The 27,101-nt window shown below is 38.6% G+C and overlaps 1 protein-coding gene across 2 annotated transcripts in view; it reads right to left on the bottom strand.

Annotated features, from left to right (window-relative positions):
- CFAP54 (cilia and flagella associated protein 54) overlaps nt 1-27,101 on the bottom strand; it is a 380,731-nt gene that overhangs the window by 68,047 nt on the left and 285,583 nt on the right. For both annotated transcript variants that reach the window (XM_030939210.1, XM_030939211.1), the window contains one exon: nt 26,240-26,410. In XM_030939210.1, coding sequence (XP_030795070.1) covers nt 26,240-26,410 — 171 coding nt within the window. The remainder of the gene's footprint in view (nt 1-26,239; nt 26,411-27,101) is intronic.

Raw genomic sequence — 27,101 nt, 5'->3', positions numbered from 1 at the left:
AACTTTGAACCTGTAGATTGCTTTGGGCAGTGTGGTCATTTTAATAATATTGATGCCTCCAGACCATGAAGATGAAATGTCTTTCCATGTTTGTGTCATCTACACTTTCTTTCATCAGTGTTTCGTAGCTCTCTTTCTAGAGATCTTTCATGTCCTTGGTTAAATATATTCCTAGGTATTGTTTTATGTAGTTATTACCAATGTGATTGCCTTCTTGATTTGGTCCTTGGCTAGATCATTATTGGTATATAGAAATGCTACTGATTTCTGTATGTAAAAAGAGGTTTTATGGTGGAGTCTTTAGGATTTTTAGTTATAAGATCAGCAAACAGAAGTGATTTGACTTTCTCTTTTCAAATTTGTATGTCTTTAATATTTTTCTCCTGCCTGATAGCTGTGGTGAGAACTTCCAGCACCATCTTAAATAAGAATTGTGAAAATGGGCATCCTTGCCTTGTTCCAGCTTTCAGAGAGAATGTTTTCAACTTTTCCCCTTTCAGTCTGATATTGACTGTAGGTTTGTCTTAATGATGTCTTCATCATGTTGAGGTACGTTCTTTTATGCCTAATTTGTTGAAGATTTTTATAATAAAGGTATGCTAAATTTTACCAAATGCTTTTTCTACATCTGTTGAGATGATCATATAGTTTTTGTCATTAATTTTCTTTATGTGATGTATTACATTTATTGATTTCCATATGTTGACTTATAATGGCATCATTGGGATAAATCCCACCTGATCATGGTGTATTATCTTTCTGATGTGCTATTGGACTTGATTTGCTAGTATTTGGTTGAGGATTCTTGCAACTATATTCCTCAGGATATTGGTCTGTAGTTTTCTTTTTCTGTTATGTCCTTGTCTGATTTTTGGTATCAGGGCAATACTGGTCTTATACAATGAGTTGGGAAGAATTTCTTCTTACTCAGTTTTTTGGAATAGTTTTAGGAGTATTGGTATAATTCTTCTTTGTATGTTTGGTAGAATTTGGCTATGAATCCATCTAATTCTGGGTTTTTTGTTGATGCTTGGAGATTTTTTTTTTATTACTGATTCAATCTTGCTACTTACTATTGGTCTGTTCATGACTTTTATTTCTTCCTACTTCAATTTCAGGAGATTGTATGTTTCCAGGATTTTATCCTTTTCCACTAGGTTTTCTAGTTTGTCACATATAGTTGTTCATAATAGTCTCTGGTCATCTTTTGTATTTCTGTAATATCAGTTGTAATGTTGTGTCTGGAATTGGTGGGTTCTTGGTTTCGCCAACTTCAAGAATGAAGCCGTCGACCCTTGCAGTGAGTGTTACAGTTCTTAAAGATGGTGTGCCTGGAGTTTGTTCCTTCTAGTAGGTTCGTGGTCTGGCTGACTTCAGGAGTGAAGCTGCAGACCTTCACGGTGACTGTTACAGCTCTTAAAGGCAGCATGACTCGAGTTGTTGATTCCTTCCGGTGGTTTTGTGGTCTCACTGGCCTCAGGAGGGAAGCTGCAGACCTTCGCAGCAAGTGTTACAGTTCATAAAGGTAGCACATACGGAGTTGTTCATTCCCCCCATCCAGAGTTGTTCTTCCCTCCCAAGGGTTTGTGGTCTCGCTGGCTTCAGGAGTTAAGCTGCAGACCTTCCTGGTGAGTGTTACAGCTCTTAAAGGCGGTGCAGACCCAAAGAGTGAGCAGCAGCAAGATGTTTTGTGAAAAGCAAAAGAACAAAGCTTCCACAACATGGAAGGGGACCCCAGCAGGTTGCCCCTGCTGGCTTGGGCAGCCTGCTTTTATTCCCTTATCTGGCCCCACCCACATCCTGCTGATTGGTCCGTTTTACAGAGAGCTGATTGGTCCATTTTTGACAGAGTGCTGACTGGTGCATTTACAATCCCTGAGCTAGACACAGAGTAATGATTGGTGCATTTACAATCCTTTAGCTAGACATAAAAGTTCTTCAAGTCTCCACTAGGTTAGCTAGACACAGAGTGCTGACTGGTGCATCCACAAACCTTGAGCTAGACACAAGAGTGTTGATTGGTGTGTATACAATCCTCCAGCTAGACATAAAAGTTCTCCATGTCCCCACCCCACTCAGGAGCCCAGCTGGCTTCACCTAGTGGATTGTGCACAGGGGCTGCGGACAGAGCTGCCTGTCAGTCCCACAGTCCCACCCTGCACCCACATTCCTTAGCCCTTGGGTGGGTGGTCGATGGGACTCCATGTCCTGGAGCAGGGGGTGGTGCCCGTTGGGGAGACTCGGGCCGTGTGGGAGCCCACGGGGCGCGGTGGGGTGGGGGCAGTCATGGCGGGCTGCAGGTTCTCAGGTTCCTGCCTGTGCCTCTCCCTCCACACCTCTGGGCGAGCAGAGGGAGCCAGCTCTGGCCTCGGCCAGCCCAGAGAGGGGCTCTCACAGTGCAGCCGCAGGCTGAAGGTCTCCTGAAGTGTGGACAAAGCAGACACGGAGGCCAAGGAGGCGCCAAGAGCCAGGGAGGGCTGCTAGCACATTGTCACCTCGCGATGTCTGCTTTTTAAATTATGATTGTGTTTATTTGGTTCTTCTATTTTCTTAAGTCTAGCTAGTGCCTCATCAATTTTGTTTATCTTTTCAAAAAAAAACCCTTTGTAGTGTTTTTTAGTCTCTACATCATTTAGTTCTGTTCCGAGCTTTGTTATTTGCTTTCTTCTGCTAACTTTGAGTTTGGTTTGTTCTTGTTTTTTTAGTTCCTTGAAGTGTAACATTAAGTTGTTACTTTGTGACTTTTCAACTTTTTTGATGTAGGCATTTAATGCTATGAACTTCCCTCTTAGCACTGCTTTTGCTATATCCCACAGGTTTTTTTCTTTTTTTTAATGTTGTTTTCATTTTCATTCATTTCAAAAAATTTTAAATTTCCATCTTTATTTCTTCATTGATCTAGTAATCTTTCCAGAACATGCTGTATAATCTCCATGTGTTTGTAAGATTTTGGAGCTCCTCTTAGTATTGATTTGTAGCTTTATTCTATTGTAGTCTGATAAATTCTTTGACATGATTTTCATTAAAAAAGTCTGTTAAAACTTTTTTTTATGGTCTAATAGGTGGTCTATCTTGGGGAATGTTCCATGCACCAATGAAAAGAATGAATATTCTGTAGCTGCTGGATAAAATATTCTGTAAATCTCAGCAAAATGAATTTTGTATGAAGTCCAACATTTATTTGTTAATTTTCTGTCTTGATGATCTATCTATTGCTATGAGTGGGATGTTAAAGTTGTCCACTATTATTGTATTGCTGTCTATCTCTTTCTTTAGGTTTAGTAATATTTGTTTTGTGAATTTGTGTACTCTGATGTTGTGTGCATATGTATTTCAGACTGTTACATCCTCTTGCTGAATTTACCCCTTTATCATTATATAATGATCTTCCTTGTCTTTTATTACTGTTTTTTTATTTAAAGTTGGTTTTGTTTGGTATAATGTAGCTACTCCCACTTGCTTTTGGCTCTTATTCCTTTGGAATATCTTTTTTCTCCCCTTTACTTTCAGTCTATTATGGGTTTTTATAGATAAGGTGAGTTTCTTATAGGTAGCATATAGTTGGATCATGGTTTTGTTTTGCTTTTTAATCCATTCTGCCAATCTGTATCTCTTGGAAGAGTGAAAGTGGAAGATTTAATCCATTTATATTCAAAGTTAATATTGATATATGAGGCTTTGTTCCTGTTATATTGTTAATTGTTTTCAAGTTGGTTTATAAATCGTTTCTTTTTCTCTTGTTGTTTTGTGGTTTGATAAGGTTCTGCCATGTTGCCACTTGATCCTTTCTCTTCCTCTTTTGTGTGACTGTTTTATAAGAACTGCAAGTAGTAAGTGGTAAGTATCAACCTTTTGTTTCCATGTTTAAGACCCATTTGGGCATTTCCTGTAGGGCCAGTTTAGTAATGACAAACTCCATCAGCATTTGCGTGTCTGGGAAAGATTTTATTTCTCCTTCATTTATAAAGCTTATTCTGGCAGTATATAAGATTATTGACTGACAGTTTTTTCTTTCTGTACTTTGAAAATGCCACTGCATTCTCTTCTGCCCTGTAAGATTTATGCTGAAAAGGCCACTGTTAGACTAATGAGATTTCCTTTATAGATGACTAGACACTTCTCTTTTGCTAATTTTACATTTTTTTTCACTTTGACTTTTGACTTTCCGAAGATAATATGCCATGATGAAGTCCTTTTTGCAATGTATTTGCCTGAGGATCATTGGGCCTCCTGTATCTGGATGACTGACTCTTTGCTATATTTGGAAAGTTTGCATCAATTATGTCCTTAAGTAAGTTTCCTAATCTTTTTGATCTCTCTTTCTCCTTGGAAATACCAACATTCATAAGTTCTGGTGATTTACATAGTCCCAGATCTCTCAAAGACTTTGTTCATTCTTCTTCATTCTTTTTTCTTATTTTTGTCTGACAAGAGTATTTCAAAAGACCTGTCTTCAAGTTCTGAGATTCTTTCTTCTGCTTACTCTAGTGTGTCACTAAAGCTTTCAAGTGTATTCTGTATTTCCTTCAATGAATTTTTTAGTTCAGAAATTCTTTGTTTTTAAAGATATTTATCTTCTTGGTAAATTTTTCATTCATACCCTGAATTGATTTTCTGATTTCTATGTATTGGTTTTCAGATTTTTCCTGCATTTCACTGAGGTTCTTTCACACCAATATTTTGAATTATTTAGCCAGCATGTCAAGGCATTTTTTAAATTAGGATTTATTGCTGGATGATTGTTGTGGTCCTTTGGTTGTATCATATTTCCTGCTTTTTCATGTTTACTATGTCCTTCCATTGATATGTGCATCTGATGCGGCAGTTGCTTGTTCCAATTTTATGAAATTGATTTGGAGGGGACAACTATTTTTTCCTGAGGGTGTACATATGTTGTTGATTGAGTAGTCTATTTTGGCTTTGATTTTGGGTGACTGCAATAGTGTGAACTTTGTGTTACTTCTTTGACAATACACAAGGTCACTAGTATCCCTGATTTCCTCGGTGGCTTAGGATAGAGTTACTAGTTGAGGATGCAGTGAAGTTTTGCTGCAGATTTGGACACAAACTGAGCCATCTCCAGACCCCACTGGTGGCAGCAGTGGGGTAAATGTGCTTGTTTTTAAGCCTCAGAGCAGGTTACACAGGCTCCAGTGTTAGTGAATCCTGGAGGGCTGAATCATGGGCTTCTAGGTGGCTTGCTTAGAAGTTAGTAGTGGGAATGAGATTCCATCTCATGCCAGCTAGAATGGTGATCATTAAAAAGTCAGGAAACTACAGAGGCTGTGAGAAATAGAAACACTTTTACACTGTTCATGGAGTGTAAATCAGTTCAACCATTGTGGAAGACAGTGTGGCAATTCCTCAAGGATCTGGAACCAGAAATACCATTTGACCCAGCAATCCCATTACTGGGTATATACCCAAAGGATTATAAATCATTCTACTATAAAGACACATGCACACGTGTGTTTATTGTGGCACTATTTACAATAGCAAAGACTTGGAACCAACCCAAATGCCCATCAATGATAGACAGGATAAAGAAAATGTGGCACATATACACCATGGAATACTATGCAGCCATTAAAAAGAATGAGTTCATGTCCTTTGCAGGGACATGGATAAAGCTGGAAACCATTTTCTCAGCAAGCTAACAGCACCAGAAAACCAAACACCACATGTTCTCACTCATAAGTGGGAGTTGAACAATGAGAACACATGGACACAGGGAGAGGAACAGCACACACTGGGGCCTGTCTGTGGGTAGGGAGCAGGGGGAGGGAGAGCATTAGGACAAATACCTAATGCATGTGGGTCTTAAAACCTAGATGGCAGGTTGATAGGTGTAGCAAACTGCCATGGCACATGTATACCTATGTAACAAACCTGCACGTTCTGCAAATGTATACCAGAACTTAAAGTATAATAATAATAATAATAATAATAATAATAATAATAATAAAGAAGTTAGCAGTGGGAGTAGTGGGCTAGATGTGTGGGCAAGTTCTCAAGCCCCTAGGCAGCTGGTGTCATATGGGTGGTGGCTATAGTACTGATGGAGCGACCTACTGGGACCCGAGGAGTCTGTGTTGGTGTTCTTGGTAGCTGCAATGGATTGAGTGGACTAGTCCTCAGTCCCACAGTTGCCCATAGCAGGGCAGTGGGTATTGTCCTAAGTGTGCTTAGGATAGTTTGATCTCCCCTGTTCCTCCCCTGGTTGGGTGGCAGCTACAGCTTCATTGCCTCGAACTCAGCCCAAGAGTAAGGTAGAGCCCAACATTCAACTCTCAAAATGGTGCCAGTTGTGGGTTTGTGACCAGAGTGGGTGGCCCCGACCCCCCTCAGGAGAGCAGCATGGGCAAGAATCAGTAAGGTATGCAGTCTGCTTGAGTCTTGATCTCACAGCAGCCTGTAGCAGGGTAGTGGGTATTGTCCTAGGTATGCATAGGAGAGATTGGTTTTCTTGTTCCTCCTTGGTCAGGCAGCAGCTGCTGCCACATCAACTCAAACTCAGTCTGAAGGTGGGGCACGGCCCAGCGTTAAACTCTCAAAACAGCACCTTAGGCCTGCAGTCAGGGAGGGCAGGACCCTTTCAAGCCATGCAATGTGAGCAAGAAGCTGTGGGAAGTGTGGTCCACTCACTTTTCAGTTTCACAGCAGCCCATTGGAGGGCAGTGAGTATTATCCTAGATATGTGTAGGAGAACCTAGTTCCCTGCCCCTTCTTGGCCAGCTGGCAGCTACAGTCATGTCAGCCCAAACTCAGACCACACAACAACCTTTGTAGCAGCAATGATTCCCTCCAAATTAGTTCTCAGGCGCCCAAAGGAAGGGCCAGCTACTGATTCCTTATTATCCCTCCTCCCTATTAGTTGTGACTTGTATTCCTTGAGCCTTCCCAAGTTATAAACATAATTCAAATTTATTCTGTTCCTCAAATGGGCTAGATCCTCCTAGGAGTGCTGGATTCTAAAAAAAGCAGGAAGATGAGACAGGATAAACTTAAAAGTCCTAAGGTACAATCTGGGGACAAATTTGGGCAATCAAACCTTTAGCCATGCTTACATCTTCTTACAGTTAAACTGTAGTAGTATGTTTCTCTGACTTAAATAAACCACTCTTTGCAGCTATTTTTAAAGCCAGTTGTCTGGGAGGTTCATTAAAATGATAGTCCCTGGCAGCCTAGTTGGTATTTGTCCCTATAAGATTTTGAAATTGTTCAAAAGATGTTTAGTTTGTACAAAGTTCCAATGAATAACTTGTAATGTGGTTCTATTATATTCTATTAAAGACAATTTTGTCAACCAGGAGAGAACAATTTCTACCTTGTATACTCAAGAAGCTAAGATTTTCAAAGTTGTGAACTTAACTCCGAAGTATTGTGTCATGGAGTATTAGCCCTCTGAATTATTGAAAATTTTCATATCAAAATCCCCAATGCTAGAATTTCAACTCTGCTGCCGCTAGCATCCCTAGTTCCTATTGGTATTTATGCTTCAATGTGGTGAATAAACTAAAGGGACCAAGTGGGTGGATCAAGGGATGTTAAATTGCATTGTCACACCATGATTCTTTTTGTCCCTGAAAACTCCAAACTCCAAGTCAGTTATTAATTTTCATTACCATCCTTTCAAGAAGCTAGAAGCGCCCATAGCCAGGAGCATCATCTGAGGACTCAATACAGCACCATGCTCAGATGTGCAGACTCTGGAGTCAGATTGCTTCAATCCTGACTCCTTGCCCACTAACATTCTTCCATCCTGTGCCTCACTTCTTTTTTTGTAAAAGGGGGCTAATGAAAGCGTTTATCTTATAGAGTTGATGTGAAATGATGGAAGTAAAGTGCTTGGAACATAGTGAGTTCTACATAAGTTTTCTCTCTTATTATCTTGTGGGTTTCACGAGCTTCAGCCAGTTATTCAACATTAAACTCAATGCTAAAATCCTGAAACAATGAGTAGATGAATGCTTAAATACACCCATATTTAAATCATCAAACTAATTTCAGCTTTTTTTTCCAAAACAATAAAATCTGCAGTCTGAGATCTAGTGCATCTAGGTCAGTGTTTCTTGACTTTTTGACTGAGCATTATGGCAGCAACTACATCTTTTATCATGACCCAATGCATACATGCTTATTGTCAAAGAGGAAAAATATTCTCAAACTAAAAAATGGAAAAACTGTGTGTTCTGCATCTTTTCTTGTGACTAGAGAAAATCACTCAAGCAATTTGCTTAAATCTGAATTTTTTAGTTGGTGTTCTGCTTCTAATCTCTGCCTGACACTAGTTCATGTTTCTATGTTAATTGTCAGACACAATTGTTGATGGATAAAACCTTGTTACTCGAATTATCAGCCACAAAGATATTCTTAGCATTTGCTTCTTAGATATTGCTTTGTTTTGTTTTTCCAATAGCAGCATACAGACATCTCAAATTATCCTGCCACAAACTGCCCTTGTAATAACTGATATGGATATGATGTTTCTGTGACCTTGTGAAATAAGCTTTATGCTTTCTTCCTCTTTTTTAAAACTAACTGCTTAGCTAAACATTCTGTTTCCCAACTATGTATTCCTCCCATTTTAAACCTTCTCTGAATGGATATAATCTTTTATTAGCTCCTTGCCAGTAAGTAAATAAAATTTGACATATGCTGAAGACCAACCTAAGAAATTTTGTCTTTAACAGTATATATCATAAAACAAAAGTTTCAGGAAACATTTTTATATGCAATGCGTTCTAGTGTTTTTTGTGTTTCATTTCTTTTTAAAAAATTCTATTTATGATCCACTATACTCCTTGACCCATTAGTATTTTTAATCATAATTTGAAAACTACTGCACTACATTCCCCTAAAAGACACTACAGATTCATTATTTTTAAAATGTATGTGGAATATCTGGCAAGGATTTAACTGGCAAAGAGTGGAAGGGACAGTACTTTTAAAATATGGGAAATAGCATGAAAGGTATCTGGAGAGTTATATGCTAAAGTTTCTCTTTTGTATCTAGATAGGAACAGAATTATAATTGACCAAGAGTTAGTAGCAGATTTCCAGCCTAAGGTAGCAGAATGAAGGGGCCAAAGTGAGAAATGGTGCTGGAGAACAAAGAGAGGCAGGCCCGGGAGGTTTCATGATTTGACATGGGTCACATAAGTCAAGGAGTTGCAGAAGCTACCAGAGGCACAGCTAGAGGGGACAGCACTCAAGAGCTGGGAAGTGTAAGAACAGACCAATGCAGAACACAAAAAGCAAATAAAAATGCTGAACAGGGCAAAACTATAAGGCAAATGTTTTATGGAAAAAAGCCTGAGGCTCTTCTTACCCAAAGCAGCAATCAAAGGAATTCTATAGTGGAATGTCCCTCTGTGAAAGGCTGTATTGACCAACTGCTGGGTTTTTAAAAGCTTGACCCATTTTCAAGGCTATCCTAAAATGTGAATTACTGTTCAATCTCCAGTAATTCATGGATTGATACTGAACTGCTCCTAAATACTTGTCCCCTTCTTCCTTCTGTCCCCCAATTAGCCCTAATCAAATGCCCATCCATATGGATATAGATATGAATAAATATATAGATAATGGATATAAATATAAGGATAACATACATTAAAATGAATTATATATATGATACAAATTTATAAACCGCATTTAGAGGCAAACTAAGGTTTTCTTTTATTTGCTATGTACTTAAATTTTGCTGGTTAGGCACAGTTTACTCTTTTCTGCAGAATGTTGGAAGCTAAAGTATCTATAAGGAGATATTACTGATAAACATTAAAGGTGCCTTTAAATAATGATTACGAAGTATATTTAATGTATATTTGAAGCTATTAAACTTTAAAAGCATAATAATTTAAAAATAATTTCACATAATAATGACAACTACTCTTTATTGAGTTTAGGAGTTTATAGTTATGTCTAATTACAGATGAGGGTAACCTTGATGCAGAAAAGTTAACTAATCTACTCAAGATCACAAAACTGTTAAGTGGCAGATATGAGATTCAAACCTAGGCAGTTTAGTTCCAGAGAATGTGTTCTTACCCACTAAAACAAATAGAAAGAAGACCAGTCCCAGTAAAACTGTGCAAAAAATAAAGAGGGAAATCTCAAAAGAAACTGGTTAAAGAAGTCCTAAAACTTCCAAAGCAGCAGTGGCTTTCTTCTCAACAGGAACAATGGACATGAGCAGATGAGGTTTTGAATGTGTTGAAACGACATGATTTCTGAAAAATTACCCCATGAAAATTTATTTCACAAATAAATGTAAAATACTGACATGTATAGGCAAACAAAAATTGGAAGTGTTTGCTTCCAGAAGATCCTCGCCAAAGGAAATTCTAAAGCATGTACTTCAACAGAAAGAAGTAGTCCTAGAAGAAATGTCTAAAATGCAAGAGGGAGTAAAAAACAAACCAAATGGTAAATGTGTACGAGATTCATCAAAATAAAAAAAAAATTTCTTGTATAAAACAAGAAAAACAAATACATAAAAATAATATTATTTTGAGTTAAAAAGGAAAATGTACAGTAATGCCATGTAAGCCATTAGGGGAGTAAAGGTATACATCAATGTAGATTTTAATAAGTTAAGTATGTATGTTATCCTGAAGGTAACCACTACAAGCACAGAAAGAGTGCATAATTTCAAAACTTACAGTGAAAAAATGAATGATAAATAAATCAATCCAAAAGTAGATATTAAAGGAGAGGAAAAACAAAATCCAGGACAAGCAAAAGCAAGGTAGATTTAAACCGAATATATTAGTATTTACATTAATGGATTAAATTCTTCAGTCAGAAGGTAATATTGTTAGACAGTTTTTTAAATATCCAAGAACATACCTTTTGTAAGAAGCAAAATTAAAACACAAGTACATGGAAGGGTTGAAAGAAAAAGGCTGGAAAAATATTACCACAAAAATAATAAGCAAAATAAAGCCACTTTCCTATGTTAACATCAGATAAAGCAGGCTTTATGGGAAAATGAACATTATTACAAAAAGGTCATGTAATTTAAAAAGCATAATTAAGAAAAGTGCTATTATCAAAATGATAAAATGTTCAATTCATCAAGATGATATAGCAGCTATCAATCTGATTGCACCTAAGAACACAGCCTCAAATTAAGTAAAGCAAAATTTGAGAGAACTATAAGAAAAAAACTAAACAATGACAATCATAGTGAAAGATTTAAACATACTTCTCTTAGTAATTAATTTTTTTAAAAAAGGCAGACCAAATGGAAAAATCAGCAAGCATATAGATGACTTGAACAAGACTGGCCAAACTGACCGACTACACATAAATACTTCCTCAACAGCTGAAGAGTATATATTCTTTTAAAGAGCAATAGATTACTTATACAATTAACACTTTCCTGGTGAAAAAAAAAATCAAGTTTCAACAAATAGCAATCACACTAAGAATTTTTTATTACCACAAAACAACACAACCTGGGAATAGATAACAAAAGATAACTAGAAAAGCTCCACATAGTTTGGAATTTTAGAAACACATGTCAAAATAGCCCATGAGCCAAAGGAGAAATCATAATGAAAATTTTACAAAACTATTTTTAACTGAATGATGATGATGTCAACACTATAATAAAAAACTTGTGTGATGCAGCCAAAATAATGTTTAGAGATAAATTCATAGCTTCAGAATGCATTTATTAGGTAAGAAAAAGCTGAATACTGAAACAAACATCTATTGCAATAAGTCAGCAGCTAGGAAAATAACACAAAAAAGTAGAAAAAGATATATTAACCAAAACTAGCTAATTAAAAACTTCAAGAAAAAGAGGAGAATGCACAACCAATATAAAAAATGAAAAAGGGTACATCATTACAAATACATTAGATAGACTTAAAATATGAGAGAAATTTTAAATAAAATGGTCAAATTCCTAGAAATATCAACTTAAAATTGACTCAGAAGAAATAGACAACCCAAAATGTCTTATAAACAAAAATGATAGAATATTTAAAACTTGGTTTAACATAGGCACAAACTATCAGAGAAAATACTGGCTCAATCAGAACTGACACCAACTCTGAAAACCAGTACACTAGTACTGTTGCTTATAGACTGCATAAAACTATTAAGAATGATATCGCTATTTATCAGAAAGAAAACATTAGTTTCCAATGGCTTTACGGATGAGTTCTAACAATCAAGTAAAACAAGGTACTCCAAATTTACACAAACTTCACAGAAAATAGTAAAATACAATATATTTATCAATTCATTTTATGATTCTAGCAAAATCGTGATACGAAAAACATCTAACAAGAATAGTATAAAAGCATAATGAGAAAGAATGGCAGATAAGGGATAGGCCGAACTTGCAGTTTCCACTCAAATGGACAGAGCGACCTGTGGAGGCTCACATCATTAACTTTTGCTCCAAGAACTAACACAGGAACATACCAGGAATTGAGAGAATCCACAGACCCTTTGAAGGAAGTGGGTGGCTTGCTGCTACAGGCTCCATAAGATAGCCAAAACTGTGAGTGCCCAATGTGTGAAAGGGGGAATGTCCACCCTCAAACAAACATCCTTACTGGGGTATCTGAGAGTTCATATCACAGGAGAAGGATTTGACCTTACCTGGAGCTGAGATAAATTTAGAGAGCCAAGCAAAATATAGGGTGGAGGAAGCAGCAGAAAGAGCCCTGTGGGCAATCTCAGTCCCCAGGGAAGACATTTCTAACTTGATCTCACAGGGATCCTTGGGGAGGGCTGTCAGTGGAATTGGGGAAAGACCACAGGGATAAGGAAACTTCCATCTGAACTTTGTAACAATTTCAACCAAATATAAAGTTTCCTGGACAGAATCTGGAGGAGGGGGCAAATGGGGAGTGCAGATACAAGCACAGAAGCCAGGCAGGTAGGGGGACTCAAAACCTGAAAGCCCTGCTTTTTTTCTCAGCAGGGAGGCTTGTAGTCTAGGGCATGTTCTCAGCCCTGCTCACCAGCTGCCTAGAAATAAACTCAGTGCTGTTGGGAGGGCATGGTGGGAGTGAGACTGGCCTTTTGGGCCATATGGGAGCTGGGTGAGGCCTGTCACTGCCAACTTTCCCCCACTTCCCTGACAACCTGTATGATGCAGCAGAGGCAGCCATAATCTCCCTGAGAATGTTACTCTATCCACCTGCGAACCACACCATCATCTCCCACAGCAGCCACAGCAGCCACAGCAAGCCCTGCCCAAGGAGAGTCTAGGCTTAGACACGCCTAACTCTGCCCCCACCTAATGGTTATTCTATACTGCTCTGGTAGCCAAAGACAAAGGCCATAATCTCTTCAGAGCTCTATGGCCCCATCCACCACCTGAGAAACCCAAATACTTATCCAGACAACCCTAGGGCAACCTTGTGTCTTACCTATACTATCACAGCTGATGCTCTCTTGAAACCACCACCTCCTGGCTGGAGGCCAACCAACACAAAACCTGTGCACTAAACAAAAATACAACCAAGGACCTTCACAGAATCCACTTCACTCCCCTACTACCTCCACCAGAGCAAGTGCTGGTATCCATGGCTGAGAGACCAGAAGATGGATCACATTACAGGACTCTTTGCAGACACTCCTCTGTACCAGCCCAGAGCTTGGCAGCTTCAATGGGTGGCTAGACCCAGAAGAGAAATAACAATCACTGCAGTTCAGCTCTCAGGAAGCTCCATCCCTCAGGAAAGGGGGAGAACACCACATCAAGGGAGCACTCCATGGGACAAAATAATCTGAACAGAAGCCCCTGAGTCCCAGATCTTCCCTCTGACACAGTCTACCCAAATGAGAAGAAACCAGAAAAACAATTCTGGTAAAATGACAAAACAAGGTTCTTTAACACCCCCAAAAGATCACTCTAGCTCACCAGCAATGGATCCAAACCAAGAAGAAATTTCTGAATTGCCAGAAAAAGAATTCAGAAGGTTGATTATTAAGCTACTCAAGGAGGCACCACAGAAAGGTAAATAACAATTTAAAGAAATGTTTTAAATGTTACAGGATATGGATGGAAAAATATTCAGAGAAATAGATAGCATAAATAAAAAACAATGACAAAGCCTGGAAATGAAAGGCACACTTAAAGAAATACAAAATACAATGGAAAGTCTCAACAACAGAATTGAACAAGTATAAGAGAGAACTTCAGAGCTCAAAGACAAGGCTTTCAAATTAACCCAATCCAACAAAGACAAATATAAAAATAAAAAAAAGAACAACATCTCCAAGAAGTTTGGGATTATGTTAAACAACGAAACCTAAGAATAATTAATATTCCAGAGAAAGAAGAGAAATCTAAAAGTTTGGAAAACTTATTTGAGGAAACTATCAAGGAAAATGTCGTTGGCCTTACTAGAGATCTAGACATCCAAATACAAGAAGTTCAAAGAACACCATGGAAATTCATTGCAAAAGTATCATCATTTAAGCACATAGTCATCTGGTTAGCTAAAGTCAAGATGAAGGAAAGAACCTTAAGAGCTGTGACACAAAAGCATCAGATAACCTATAAAGGAAAACCTACCAGATTAACAGCAGATTTCTCAGCAGAAAACCTACCAAGCTTGGGGTCCTATCTTTAGCCTCCTTAAACAAAAACAATTATCAGCCAAGAATTTTGTACCCAGTGAAACTAAGTTTCATAAATGAAGGAAATATACACTCTTTTTCAGACAAACAAATGCAGAGAGAATTTGCCACTACCAAGTCAGCACTATAAGAACTGCTAAAAGGAGCTCTAAATCTTGAAACAAATCCTCAAAATACACCAAGATAGAACCTCCTCAAAGTATAAATCTCACAGGACCTATAAAACAATAATACAATGGAAAAAAACCAAGGTATTCAGGCAACAAATAGCATGATGAATAGAATAGTACCTCACATCTCAATACTAACTAATATAATACTTCTATGGCCTAAATGCTCCACTGAAAAGATACAGAATGGGAAAATGGATGAGAATTCACCAAGTATCTGCTGTCTTCAAGAGACTCACCTAACACATAAGCTTAAGGTAAAAGGGTGGAAAAAGATATTCTATGCAAATTGACACAAAAAGTGAGCAGGAATAGCTATTTTTATGTCAGACAAAACAAACTTTAAAACAACAATAGTTAAAAAAGACAAAGAGGGACATTATATAATGATAAAAGGCCTTGTTCAACAGGAAAATATCACAATCCTAAATATATATGTACCTAACACTGGAGCTCTCAAATGTATAAAACAATTGCTACTAGACCTAAGAAATGAGATAGACAGCAACACAATAATAGCTTCAATACTCCACTGACTGCACTAGACAGGTCATCAAGACAGAAAGTCAACAAAGAAACAATGGATTTAGGGGGCGGAGCAAGATGGCCGAATAGGAACAGCTCCAGTCTCCAACTCCCAGCGCGAGCAACACAGAAGACCGGTGATTTCTGCATTTTCAACTGAGGTACTGGGGTCATCTCACTAGGGAGTGCCGGACAATCGGTGCTGGTCAGCTGCTGCAACCTGACCAGCGAGAGCTGAAGCAGGGCGAGGCATCGCCTCACCTGGAAGCGCAAGGGGGAAGGGGATCCGTTTTCCTAGCCAGGGGAACTGAGACACACAACACCTGGAAAATCGGGTAACTCCCACCCCAATACTGCGCTGTAAGCATACAGGCATTCCAGGAGAATATATCCCACACCTGGCCGGGAGGGTCCCACGCCCACGAAGCCTCCCTCACTGCTAACACAGCAGTCTGCCGCGATCTATCCGCAAGGCAGCAGCGAGGCTGGGGGAGGGGCGCCCGCCATTGCTGAGGCTTAAGTAGGTAAACAAAGCCACTGGGAAGCTCGAACTGGGTGGAGCTCACAGCAGCTCAAGGAAGCCTGCCTGTCTCTGTAGTCTCCACCTCTGGGGACAGCGCACAGCTGAAGACCAACAGGGGAAGTAGCGGGAGCCGGTGCAGACGCGAACGACTCTGTCTGACAGCTTTGGGGAGAGCCGCGGATCTCCCAACGCGGAGGTTGAGATCTGAGAACGGACAGACTGCCTGCTCAGGTGTGTCCCTGACCCCTGAGTAGCCTAGCTGGGAGAAATCCCCCACTAGGGGCAGTCTGACACCCCACACCTCACAGGGTGGAGTACACCCCTGAGAGGAAACTTCCAAAGGAAGAATCAGACAGGTACACTCGCTGTTCAGCAATATTCTATCTTCGGCAACCTCTGCTGCTGATACCCAGGCAAACAGGGTCTGGAGTGGACCTCAAGCAATCTCCAACAGACCAACAGAGAGTCCTTCTGACTGTCAGAAGGAAAACTATCAAACAGGAAGGACACCTATACCAAAACCCCATCAGTTCGTCACCACCATCAAAGACCAGAGACAGATAAAACCACAAAGATGGGGAAGAAGCAGGGCAGAAAAGCTGGAAATTCAAAAAATAAGAGCGCATCTCCCCCTGCAAAGGAGCGCAGCCCATCACCAGCAACGGATCAAAGCTGGTCAGAGAATGACTTGGACGAGAGGAGAGAAGAAGGCTTCAGTCCATCAAACTTATCAGAGCTAAAGGAGGAATTACGTACCCAGTGCAAAGAAACTAAAAATCTTGAAAAAAGAGTGGCAGAATTGACAGCTAGACTCATTAATGCAGAGAAGATCATAAACGAAATGACAGAGATGAAAACCATGACACGAGAAATACGTGACAAATGCACAAGCTTCAGTAACCGACTCGATCAACTGGAAGAAAGAGTATCAGCGATTGAAGATCAAATGAATGAAATGAAGTGAGAAGAGAAACCAAAAGAAAAAAGAAGAAAAAGAAATGAGCAAAGCCTGCAAGAAGTATGGGATTACGTAAAAAGACCAAATCTACGTCTGATTGGGGTGCCTGAAAGTGAGGGGGAAAATGGAACCAAGTTGGAAAACACTCTTCAGGATATCATCCAGGAGAACTTCCCCAACCTAGTAGGGCAGGCCAACATTCAAATTCAGGAAATACAGAGAACGCCACAAAGATACTCCTCCAGAAGAGCAACTCCAAGACACATAATTGCCAGATTCACCAAAGTTGAAATGAAGGAAAAAATCTTAAGGGCAGCCAGAGAGAAAGGTCGGGTTACCCACAAAGGGAAGCCCATCAGACTAACAGCAGATCTCTCGGCAGAAACTCTACAAGCCAGAAGAGAGTGGGGGCCAATATTCAACGTTCTTAAAGAAAAGAATTTTAAACCCAGAATTTCATATCCAGCCAAACTAAGCTTCATAAGTGAAGGAGAAATAAAATCCTTTACAGATAAGCAAATGCTTAGAGATTTTGTCACCACCAGGCCTGCCTTACAAGAGACCCTGAAGGAAGCCCTAAACATGGAAAGGAACAACCGGTACCAGCCATCGCAAAAACATGGCAAAATGTAAAGACCATCGAGGCTAGGAAGAAACTGCATCAACTAACGAGCAAAATAACCAGTTAATATCATAATGGCAGGATCAAGTTCACACATAACAATATTAACCTTAAATGTTAATGGACTAAATGCTCCAATTAAAAGACACAGACTGGCAAACAGGATAAAGAGTCAAGACCCATCAGTCTGCTGTATTCAGGAGACCCATCTCACATGCAGAGACATACATAGGCTCAAAATAAAGGGATGGAGGAAGATCTACCAAGCAAATGGAGAACAAAAAAAAGCAGGGGTTGCAATCCTAGTCTCTGATAAAACAGACTTTAAACCATCAAAGATCAAAAGAGACAAAGAAGACCATTACATAATGGTAAAGGGATCAATTCAACAGGAAGAGCTAACTCTCCTAAATATATATGCACCCAATACAGGAGCACCCAGATTCATAAAGCAAGTCCTTAGAGACTTACAAAGAGACTTAGACTCCCATACAATAATAATGGGAGACTTCAACACTCCGCTGTCAACATTAGACAGATCAACGAGACAGAAAGTTAACAAGGATATCCAGGAATTGAACTCATCTCTGCAGCAAGCGGACCTAATAGACATCTATAGAACTCTCCACCCCAAATCAACAGAATATACATTCTTCTCAGCACCACATCGCACTTATTCCAAAATTGACCACATAATTGGAAGTAAAGCACTCCTCAGCAAATGTAAAAGAACAGAAATTATAACAAACTGTCTCTCAGACCACAGTGCAATCAAACTAGAACTCAGGACTAAGAAACTCAATCAAAACCGCTCAACTACATGGAAACTGAACAACCTGCTCCTGAATGACTACTGGGTACATAACGAAATGAAAGCGGAAATAAAGATGTTCTTTGAAACCAATGAGAACAAAGATACAACATACCAGAATCTCTGGGACACATCTAAAGCAGTGTGTAGAGGGAAATTTATAGCACTAAATGCCCACAAGAGAAAGCAGGAAAGATCTAAAATTGACACTCTAACATCACAATTAAAAGAACTAGAGAGGCAAGAGCAAACACATTCAAAAGCTAGCAGAAGGCAAGAAATAACTAAGATCAGAGCCGAACTGAAGGAGATAGAGACACAAAAAACCCTCCAAAAAATCAATGAATCCAGGAGTTGGTTTTTTGAAAAGATCAACAAAATTGACAGACCGCTAGCAAGGCTAATAAAGAAGAAAAGAGAGAGGAATCAAATAGATGCAATAAAAAATGACAAAGGGGATATCACCACTGACCCCACAGAAATACAAACTACCATCAGAGAATACTATAAACGCCTCTACGCAAATCAACTAGAAAATCTAGAAGAAATGGATAATTTCCTGGACACTTACACTCTCCCAAGGCTAAACCAGGAAGAAGTTGAATCCCTGAATAGACCAATAGCAGGCTCTGAAATTGAGGCAACAATTAATAGCCTACCCACCAAAAAAAGTCCAGGACCAGATGGATTCACAGCTGAATTCTACCAGAGGTACAAGGAGGAGCTGGTACCATTCCTTCTGAAACTATTCCAATCAATAGAAAAAGAGGGAATCCTCCCTAACTCATTTTATGAGGCCAACATCATCCTGATACCAAAGCCTGGCAGAGACACAACAAAAAAAGAGAATTTTAGACCAATATCCCTGATGAACATTGATGCAAAAATCCTCAATAAAATACTGGCAAACCGGATTCAGCAGCACATCAAAAAGCTTATCTACCATGATCAAGTGGGCTTCATCCCTGGGATGCAAGGCTGGTTCAACATTCGCAAATCAATAAACGTAATCCAGCATATAAACAGAACCAAAGACAAGAACCACATGATTGTCTCAATAGATGCAGAAAAGGCTTTTGACAAAATTCAACAGCCCTTCATGCTAAAAACGCTCAATAAATTCGGTATTGATGGAACGTACCTCAAAATAATAAGAGCTATTTATGACAAACCCACAGCTAATATCATACTGAATGGGCAAAAACTGGAAAAATTCCCTTTGAAAACTGGCACAAGACAGGGATGCCCTCTCTCACCACTCCTATTCAACATAGTGTTGGAAGTTCTGGCTAGGGCAATCAGGCAAGAGAAAGAAATCAAGGGTATCCAGTTAGGAAAAGAAGAAGTCAAATTGTCCCTGTTTGCAGATGACATGATTGTATATTTAGAAAACCCCATCGTCTCAGCCCAAAATCTCCTTAAGCTGATAAGCAACTTCAGCAAACTCTCAGGATACAAAATTAATGTGCAAAAATCACAAGCATTCTTATACACCAGCAACAGACAAGCAGAGAGCCAAATCAGGAATGAACTTCCATTCACAATTGCTTCAAAGAGAATAAAATACCTAGGAATCCAGCTTACAAGGGATGTAAAGGACCTCTTCAAGGAGAACTACAAACCACTGCTCAGTGAAATAAAAGAGGACACAAACAAATGGAAGAACATACCATGCTCATGGATAGGAAGAATCAATATCGTGAAAATGGCCATACTGCCCCAAGGTTATTTATAGATTCAATGCCATCCCCATCAAGCTACCAATGAGTTTCTTCACAGAATTGGAAAAAACTGCTTTAAAGTTCATATGGAACCAAAAAAGAGCCCGCATTGCCAAGACAATCCTAAGTCAAAAGGACAAAGCTGGAGGCGTCACGCTACCTGACTTCAAACTATACTACAAGGCTACAGTAACCAAAACAGCATGGTACTGGTACCAAAACAGAGATATAGACCAATGGAACAGAACAGAGTCCTCAGAAATAATACCGCACATCTACAGCCATCTGATCTTTGACAAACCTGAGAGAAACAAGAAATGGGGAAAGGATTCCCTATTTAATAAATGGTGCTGGGAAAATTGGCTAGCCATAAGTAGAAAGCTGAAACTGGATCCTTTCCTTACCCCTTATACGAAGATTAATTCAAGATGGATTAGAGACTTAAATGTTAGACCTAATACCATAAAAACCCTAGAAGAAAATCTAGGTAGTACCATTCAGGACATAGGCATGGGCAAGGACTTCATGTCTAAAACACCAAAAGCAACAGCAGCAAAAGCCAAAATTGACAAATGGGATCTAATTAAACTAAAGAGCTTCTGCAAAGCAAAAGAAACTACCATCAGAGTGAACAGGCAACCTACAGAATGGGAGAAAATTTTTGCAACCTACTCATCTGACAAAGGGCTAATATCCAGAATCTACAAAGAACTCAAACAAATATACGAGAAAAAAACAAACAACCCCATCAAAAAGTGGGGAAAGGATATGAACAGACATTTCTCAAAAGAAGATATTCATACAGCCAACAGACACATGAAAAAATGCTCATCATCACTCGCCATCAGAGAAATGCAAATCAAAACCACAATGAGATACCATCTCACACCAGTTAGAATGGCAATCATTAAGAAGTCAGGAAACAACAGGTGTTGGAGAGGATGTGGAGAAATAGGAACACTTTTACACTGTTGGTGGGATTGTAAACTAGTTCAACCATTATGGAAAACAGTATGGCAATTCCTCAAGGATCTAGAACTAGATGTACCATATGACCCAGCCATCCCACTACTGGGTATATACCCAAAGGATTATAAATTATTCTACTACAAAGACACATGTACATGTATGTTTATTGCGGCACTATTCACAATAGCAAAGACTTGGAATCAACCCAAATGTCCATCTGTGACAGACTGGGTTAAGAAAATGTGGCACATATATACCATGGAATACTATGCAGCCATAAAAAAAGATGAGTTTGCGTCCTTTGTAGGGACATGGATGCAGCTGGAAACCATCATTCTTAGCAAACTATCACAAGAACAGAAAACCAAACACCGCATGTTCTCACTCATAGGTGGGAACTGAACAATGAGATCACTTGGACTCGGGAAGGGGAACATCACGCACTGGGGCCTATCATGGGGAGGGGGGAGGGGGGAGGAGGCAGGGATTGCATTGGGGAGTTATACATGATATAAATGATGAATTGATGGGTGCTGACGAGTTGATGGGTGCAGCACACCAACATGGCATAAGTATACATATGTAACAAACCTGCACGTTATGCACATGTACCCTAGAACTTAAAGTATAATAAAAAATAAAAAATAAAAAAATAAAAAAAAATAAAAAAAATAAAAAATAAAAAAGAAACAATGGATTTAAACAATACCCTAGAACAAATAGACTTAACAGATACTTAGAGAACATTCTACCCAACAACTGTAAAATATACACCCTATTCATCAGCACATGAAACAATTCTCCATGACAGACCATATGATAGGCCACAAAACAAATCTCAATAACTTTAATAAAATCAAAATTATATCATGTACTATCTCAGACCAGAGTGGAAGAGTTGGAAATCAACTCCGAAAGGAACCCTCAGAATGCAAATACGTGGAAATTAAATAATCTGCTCCTGAATGATCATTGGGTCAACAATGAAAGATGGAAATTAAGAAATTCTTTGAACTGAATGACAATAGTGACACAACCTATCAAAACTGTGATACAGCAAAAGTGGTGCTAAGAGGAAAGTTCATAGCATTAAATGCCTACATCAAGAAGTCTGAAAGAGCACAAAACCAAACCCAAATCCATCAGAAGAAAAGAATAATGAAGATCAGAACAGAACTAAATGAAACTGGAAAAAAAGTACGAAAGATAAATGAAACAAAAAGCTGGTTCTTTGAAAAGATAAATAAAACTGATAGACCATTAGTGAGATTAACCAAGAAAAGGAGAGAAGATCCAAACAAGCTCAATTAGAAACAAAATGAGAGATATTATAGCCGATTCCACAAAAGATCATTCAAGGCTACTATGAACACCTTTATGCACACAAACTAGAAAACCTAGAGGAGATAGATAAATTCCTGGAAATATACAGCCCTCTTAGATTAAACCAGGAAGAAACAGAAACTCTGAACAGACCAATAACAAGCAGTAAGATTGAAATGGTAATTAAAGGGCCGGGTGCGGTGGCTCACCCCTGTAATCCCAGCACTTTGGGAGGCCGAGGCAGGTGGATCACTTGAGGTCAGGAGTTCAAGACCAGTCTGGTCAACATGGTGAAACCCTGTCTCTACTAAAAGTACAAAAATTAGATGGGCATGGTGGCACATGCCTGTAGTCCCAGCTACTTGGGAGAGTGAGGCAGGAGAATTACTTGAACCCGGGAGGCAGAGGTTGCAGTGAGCTGAGAGCATGCTGTTGCATTACAGCCTGGGCAAAAGAGTGAGACTCCGTCTCAAAAAAAAAAGGAAAGAAAGAAATGGTAATTAAAAAACTGCCAACAACAACAGCAACAAAAAGTCCAGGACCGGGTGGATTCACAGCTGAATTCTATCAGACATTCAAAGAATTTGGTGGGTGCAGTGGCTCACACTTGTAATCCCAGCATTTTGGGAGGCCAAGGAGGGCCAATCACTTGAGGCCAGAAGTTCAAGACAAGCTTGGACAACATGGCAAAACTCCCATCTGTACTAAAAATACAAAAATTAGCTGGTCATGGTGGTGCAGGCCTATAATCCCAGCTACTCAGGAGGCTGAAGCACAAGAATCATTTAAACCTGGGAGGCAAAGGTTGCAGTGAGCTAAGACCATGCCACTGCACTCCAGCCTGAGTAATAGAATGAGACTCTGCCTCGAAAAAGAAAAAAAAGACATTCGAAGAAGAATTGGTACAAATCCTATTGACACTATTCCAAAAAATAAAAAGAGAATCCTCCCTAAATCATTCTATGAAACCAGTATCACCCAAATACCAAACCCAGGAAAAGACTTAACAAAAAAAGAAAACTACAGACCAATATCCCCAATGAACATAAATGTAAAAATCATCCAAAAAATACTAGTGAACCAAATTCAGCAGCACATAAAAAAGATAATCCACCATGGTCAAGTGGGTTTCGTACTAGGGATGCAGGGATGGTTTAACATACACAAGTCAATAAATGTGATATACCACATAAATAGAATTAAAAACAAAAATCACATGATCATCTCAATAGATGCAGAAAAAGCATTTGACAAAATCCAGCATCCCTTTATGATTAAAACCCTCAGCAAAATTGGCATAGAAGAGACATACCTTAAGGTAATAAAAGCCATCTACAACAAACTCACAGCCAACATTATACTGAATGGAGAAAAGTTGAAAGCATTCCTCCTAAGAACTAGGGACAAGACAAGGATGCCCACTTTCACCACTTCTATTCAACATACTACTGGAAGTCCTAGCCAGAGCAGTCAGACAAGAGAAAGAAATAACGGACATCCAAATTGGTAAAGAGGAAGTCAAACTGTTGCTGTTTGCTGATGATACGATCATATCTCTAGAAAATTCTAAAGACTCATCCAAAAACCTCCTAGAACTGATAAATGAATTAAGTAAAGTTTCAGGATATGAAATTAATGTACACAAATCAGGAGCACTGCTATACACCAACAACAACTAAGCTAAGAATCAAATCGAAAACTCAACCCCTTTTGCAATAGCTGCAAAAAAAATTACTAAGGAATACGCCTAACCAAGGAGATAAAAGATCTCTACGAGGAAAACTACAGAACACTGCTGAATGAAATAATAGATAATAAAAACAAATGGAAACATATGCCCACAGAGAGGTAGAATCAATATTACAAAAATGATCATACTGCCAAAAGCAATCTACAAATTCAATGCAATTCCCATGAAAATACCACCATCATTCTTCACAAAAGCAGAAAAAGAAAATCCTAAAATTTACATGGAACCAAAAAAGAACCAGCATAGCCAAAGCAAGACTAACCAAAAAGAACAAATGTGGAGGCATCTCATTACCCAACTTCAAACTATACTATAAGGCCATAGTCACCAAAACAGCATGGTACTGGTATAAAAATAGGCACATAGACCAGTGGAACAGAATAGAGAACACAGAAATAAAGCCAAACACTTATAGCCAACTGATCTTTGACAAGGCAAACAAAAACATAAAGTGGGGAAAGGACACCTTCTTCAAAAACTGGTGCTGGGATAACTGGCAAGCCACATGTAGAATAATGAAACTGGATCCTCTTCTCTCACCTATACAAAAATCAACTCAAGATGGATCAAAGATTTAAGACCTGATATCATAAAAATTATGGAAGATAACATCACAAAAACCCTTCTAGATACTGCCTTAGGCAAATACTTCATATTCAAGAACCCAAAAGCAAATGCAACAAAAACAAAGATAAACCGATGGGACTTAATTAAACTAAAAAGCTTCTGCACAACAAGAGAAATAATCATTAGACAACCCACAGAGTGGAAGAAAATCTTCACAAACTGTACATCTGACAAAGGACTAATATTCAGAATCTACAAGGAACTCAAACAAACTAGTAAGAAAAAGAAAACAATACCATCAAAAAGTGGGCAAAGGACATGAATAGACAATTCTCAAAAGAAGATATACAAATGGCCGACAAACATGAAAACATGCCCAACATCACTAATTATCAGGAAAACACAAATCAAAACCACAATGCAAATACCATCTTGCTCCTGCAAGAATGGCCATAATCAAAAAATCAAAAAATAAATAGACATTGGCATGGATGTGGTAAAAAGGAAACACTTTTACACTGTTGGGGGAAATGTAAACTAGTACAACCACTATGGAAAACAGTGTGGAAATTCCCTAAATAATTAAAAGTAGATCTACCATTTGATCTAGCAATCCCACTACTGACAATCTCCCCAGAAGAAAAAAAGTCATTATACCAAAAAAATACTTACACGTAAACATTTATAGCAGCACAATTCACAATTGCAAAAATATGAAATCAGCCCAAATGCCCATCAATCAGTGAGTGGATAAAGAAAATGTGATACATATATGCACACATACACACCATGGAATACTAATGAGCCATAAAAAGGAATGAAATAATGGCATTCACAGCAACCTGGATGGAATTGGAGACTATTATTCTAAGTGAAGTAACTCAGGAATAAAAAACCAAACGTCATATGTTCTCACTCATGAGATAGGAGCTAAGCTATGAGGATGCAAATGTATAAGAATGATACAACAGACTTTGGGGGCCCAGGGGAAAGGGTGGGTGAGGGGTGAGGCAGGGTACAGCATACATTGCTCGGGTGATAGGTGCACCAAAATCTCAGAAATCACTACTAAAGAACTTATCCATGTTACCAAACACCACCTGTTCCCCAAAAACCTATTGAAATTAAAAAATAATAAAATTTTAAAAAGAATAGTATAAAATTAGCCCAGTATTACTCTGGAAAACAGAGGCAAAAATCTAATACAAATAACAGCAAACTGAATCCAGCAAAATAAATATATCATGACCAATCTGAGTTTATCTCAGAAACACAAGGTTGATCTAACATTATAAAATCAACTAAATATTAAAAAGAAAAATTATAAAAATCATCTTGATACAGTAAAATATTCATGGTAAATATTCTTAGCAAAATAGCAGTAAAAACATTATTTAACATGATAAAGAATAACTACCAAAAAAAAGTTAAACATCATATATAATGGTGACACACTGAAAATTTTCCCTATGGGATCAGGAAAAAGAAAAATGATCAGCCTGAATCAGACTTTCCCAAATTTCTTGGTTATTTTCAAATTTATTCTACTAGACAATATAGATTATATATTGCTACCTGTTCTCATCTATATGATAAGAGAATGTCCTCTACTCTTCAAGTTATAATGGCCTAGTTAAGCTTTATATCTAAATGAAAGATTGAGTTCTATAATTATATTACATACCATAGGTTCTGTCTCCTTGGGAGGTCTATCCAAGGGAGGAATGTACCACTGAAAGCAAAGTTCTTTGTTTGAAGCTTGTGTTACCATTTCTATTGGCATTATTTCCACATAAGATGAGCTTGAAACAGGCTTAAAAGATAAAATGGATTGTAGAGAACTATCACGATACAACTAGGGAACAAACAAAAACATCAGTTTAATTACTGGTTACATTTGTTACATATATAAAACAAATTATTTGGCTATACTGAAAAATTCTGGGATTGTCTCAGCTTGTTTTATGGAGGTAAATCTTAAAACTAACCCTGGCTTACTAGAGAGAAGATTCTCCTACAGTAAAAATATGCTGGCCAGGCACAGTGGCTCACGCCTGTAATCTCAGCACTTTGGGAGGCAGAAGCAGGTGGATCACACAGTCAGGAGTCCAAGACCAGTCTGTCCAACATGGTGAAACCTCATCTCTACCAAAGAAATACAAAAATTAGCTGGGCATGGTGGTGTGCACCTGTAATCCCAGCTACTCAGGAAGCTGAGGCAGGAGAATTGCTTGAACCTGGGAGGCAGAGGTTGCAGTGAGCTGAGATCGTACCATTGCACTCCAGAATGGGCAACAGGACAAGACTTCGTCTCAAAAAATATATACATAGATATAGATATAGATATAGAGATCTATCTATCTATATATAGGTATAGATATATATAGAGAGATATAGATATATATGCTTCAGAACCCAGTGAACTCAACAAATCTCTTCCACTCTGGTAAGTCTTACAGGATGAAGATCTAGCAGGGAAAATGCCCATGCCACCATTTCAGTCTCAACATCACCACTGTTTCTAGGAACACCTATTTGGTTTCTGG

This window comes from Rhinopithecus roxellana, chromosome 10 (genome assembly GCF_007565055.1).
Source record: "Rhinopithecus roxellana isolate Shanxi Qingling chromosome 10, ASM756505v1, whole genome shotgun sequence".
Lineage (NCBI taxonomy): Eukaryota > Metazoa > Chordata > Mammalia > Primates > Cercopithecidae > Rhinopithecus > Rhinopithecus roxellana.
Note: the sequence above shows the minus strand (reverse complement) of the source record. Positions and strands in the feature narration are given on the sequence as shown.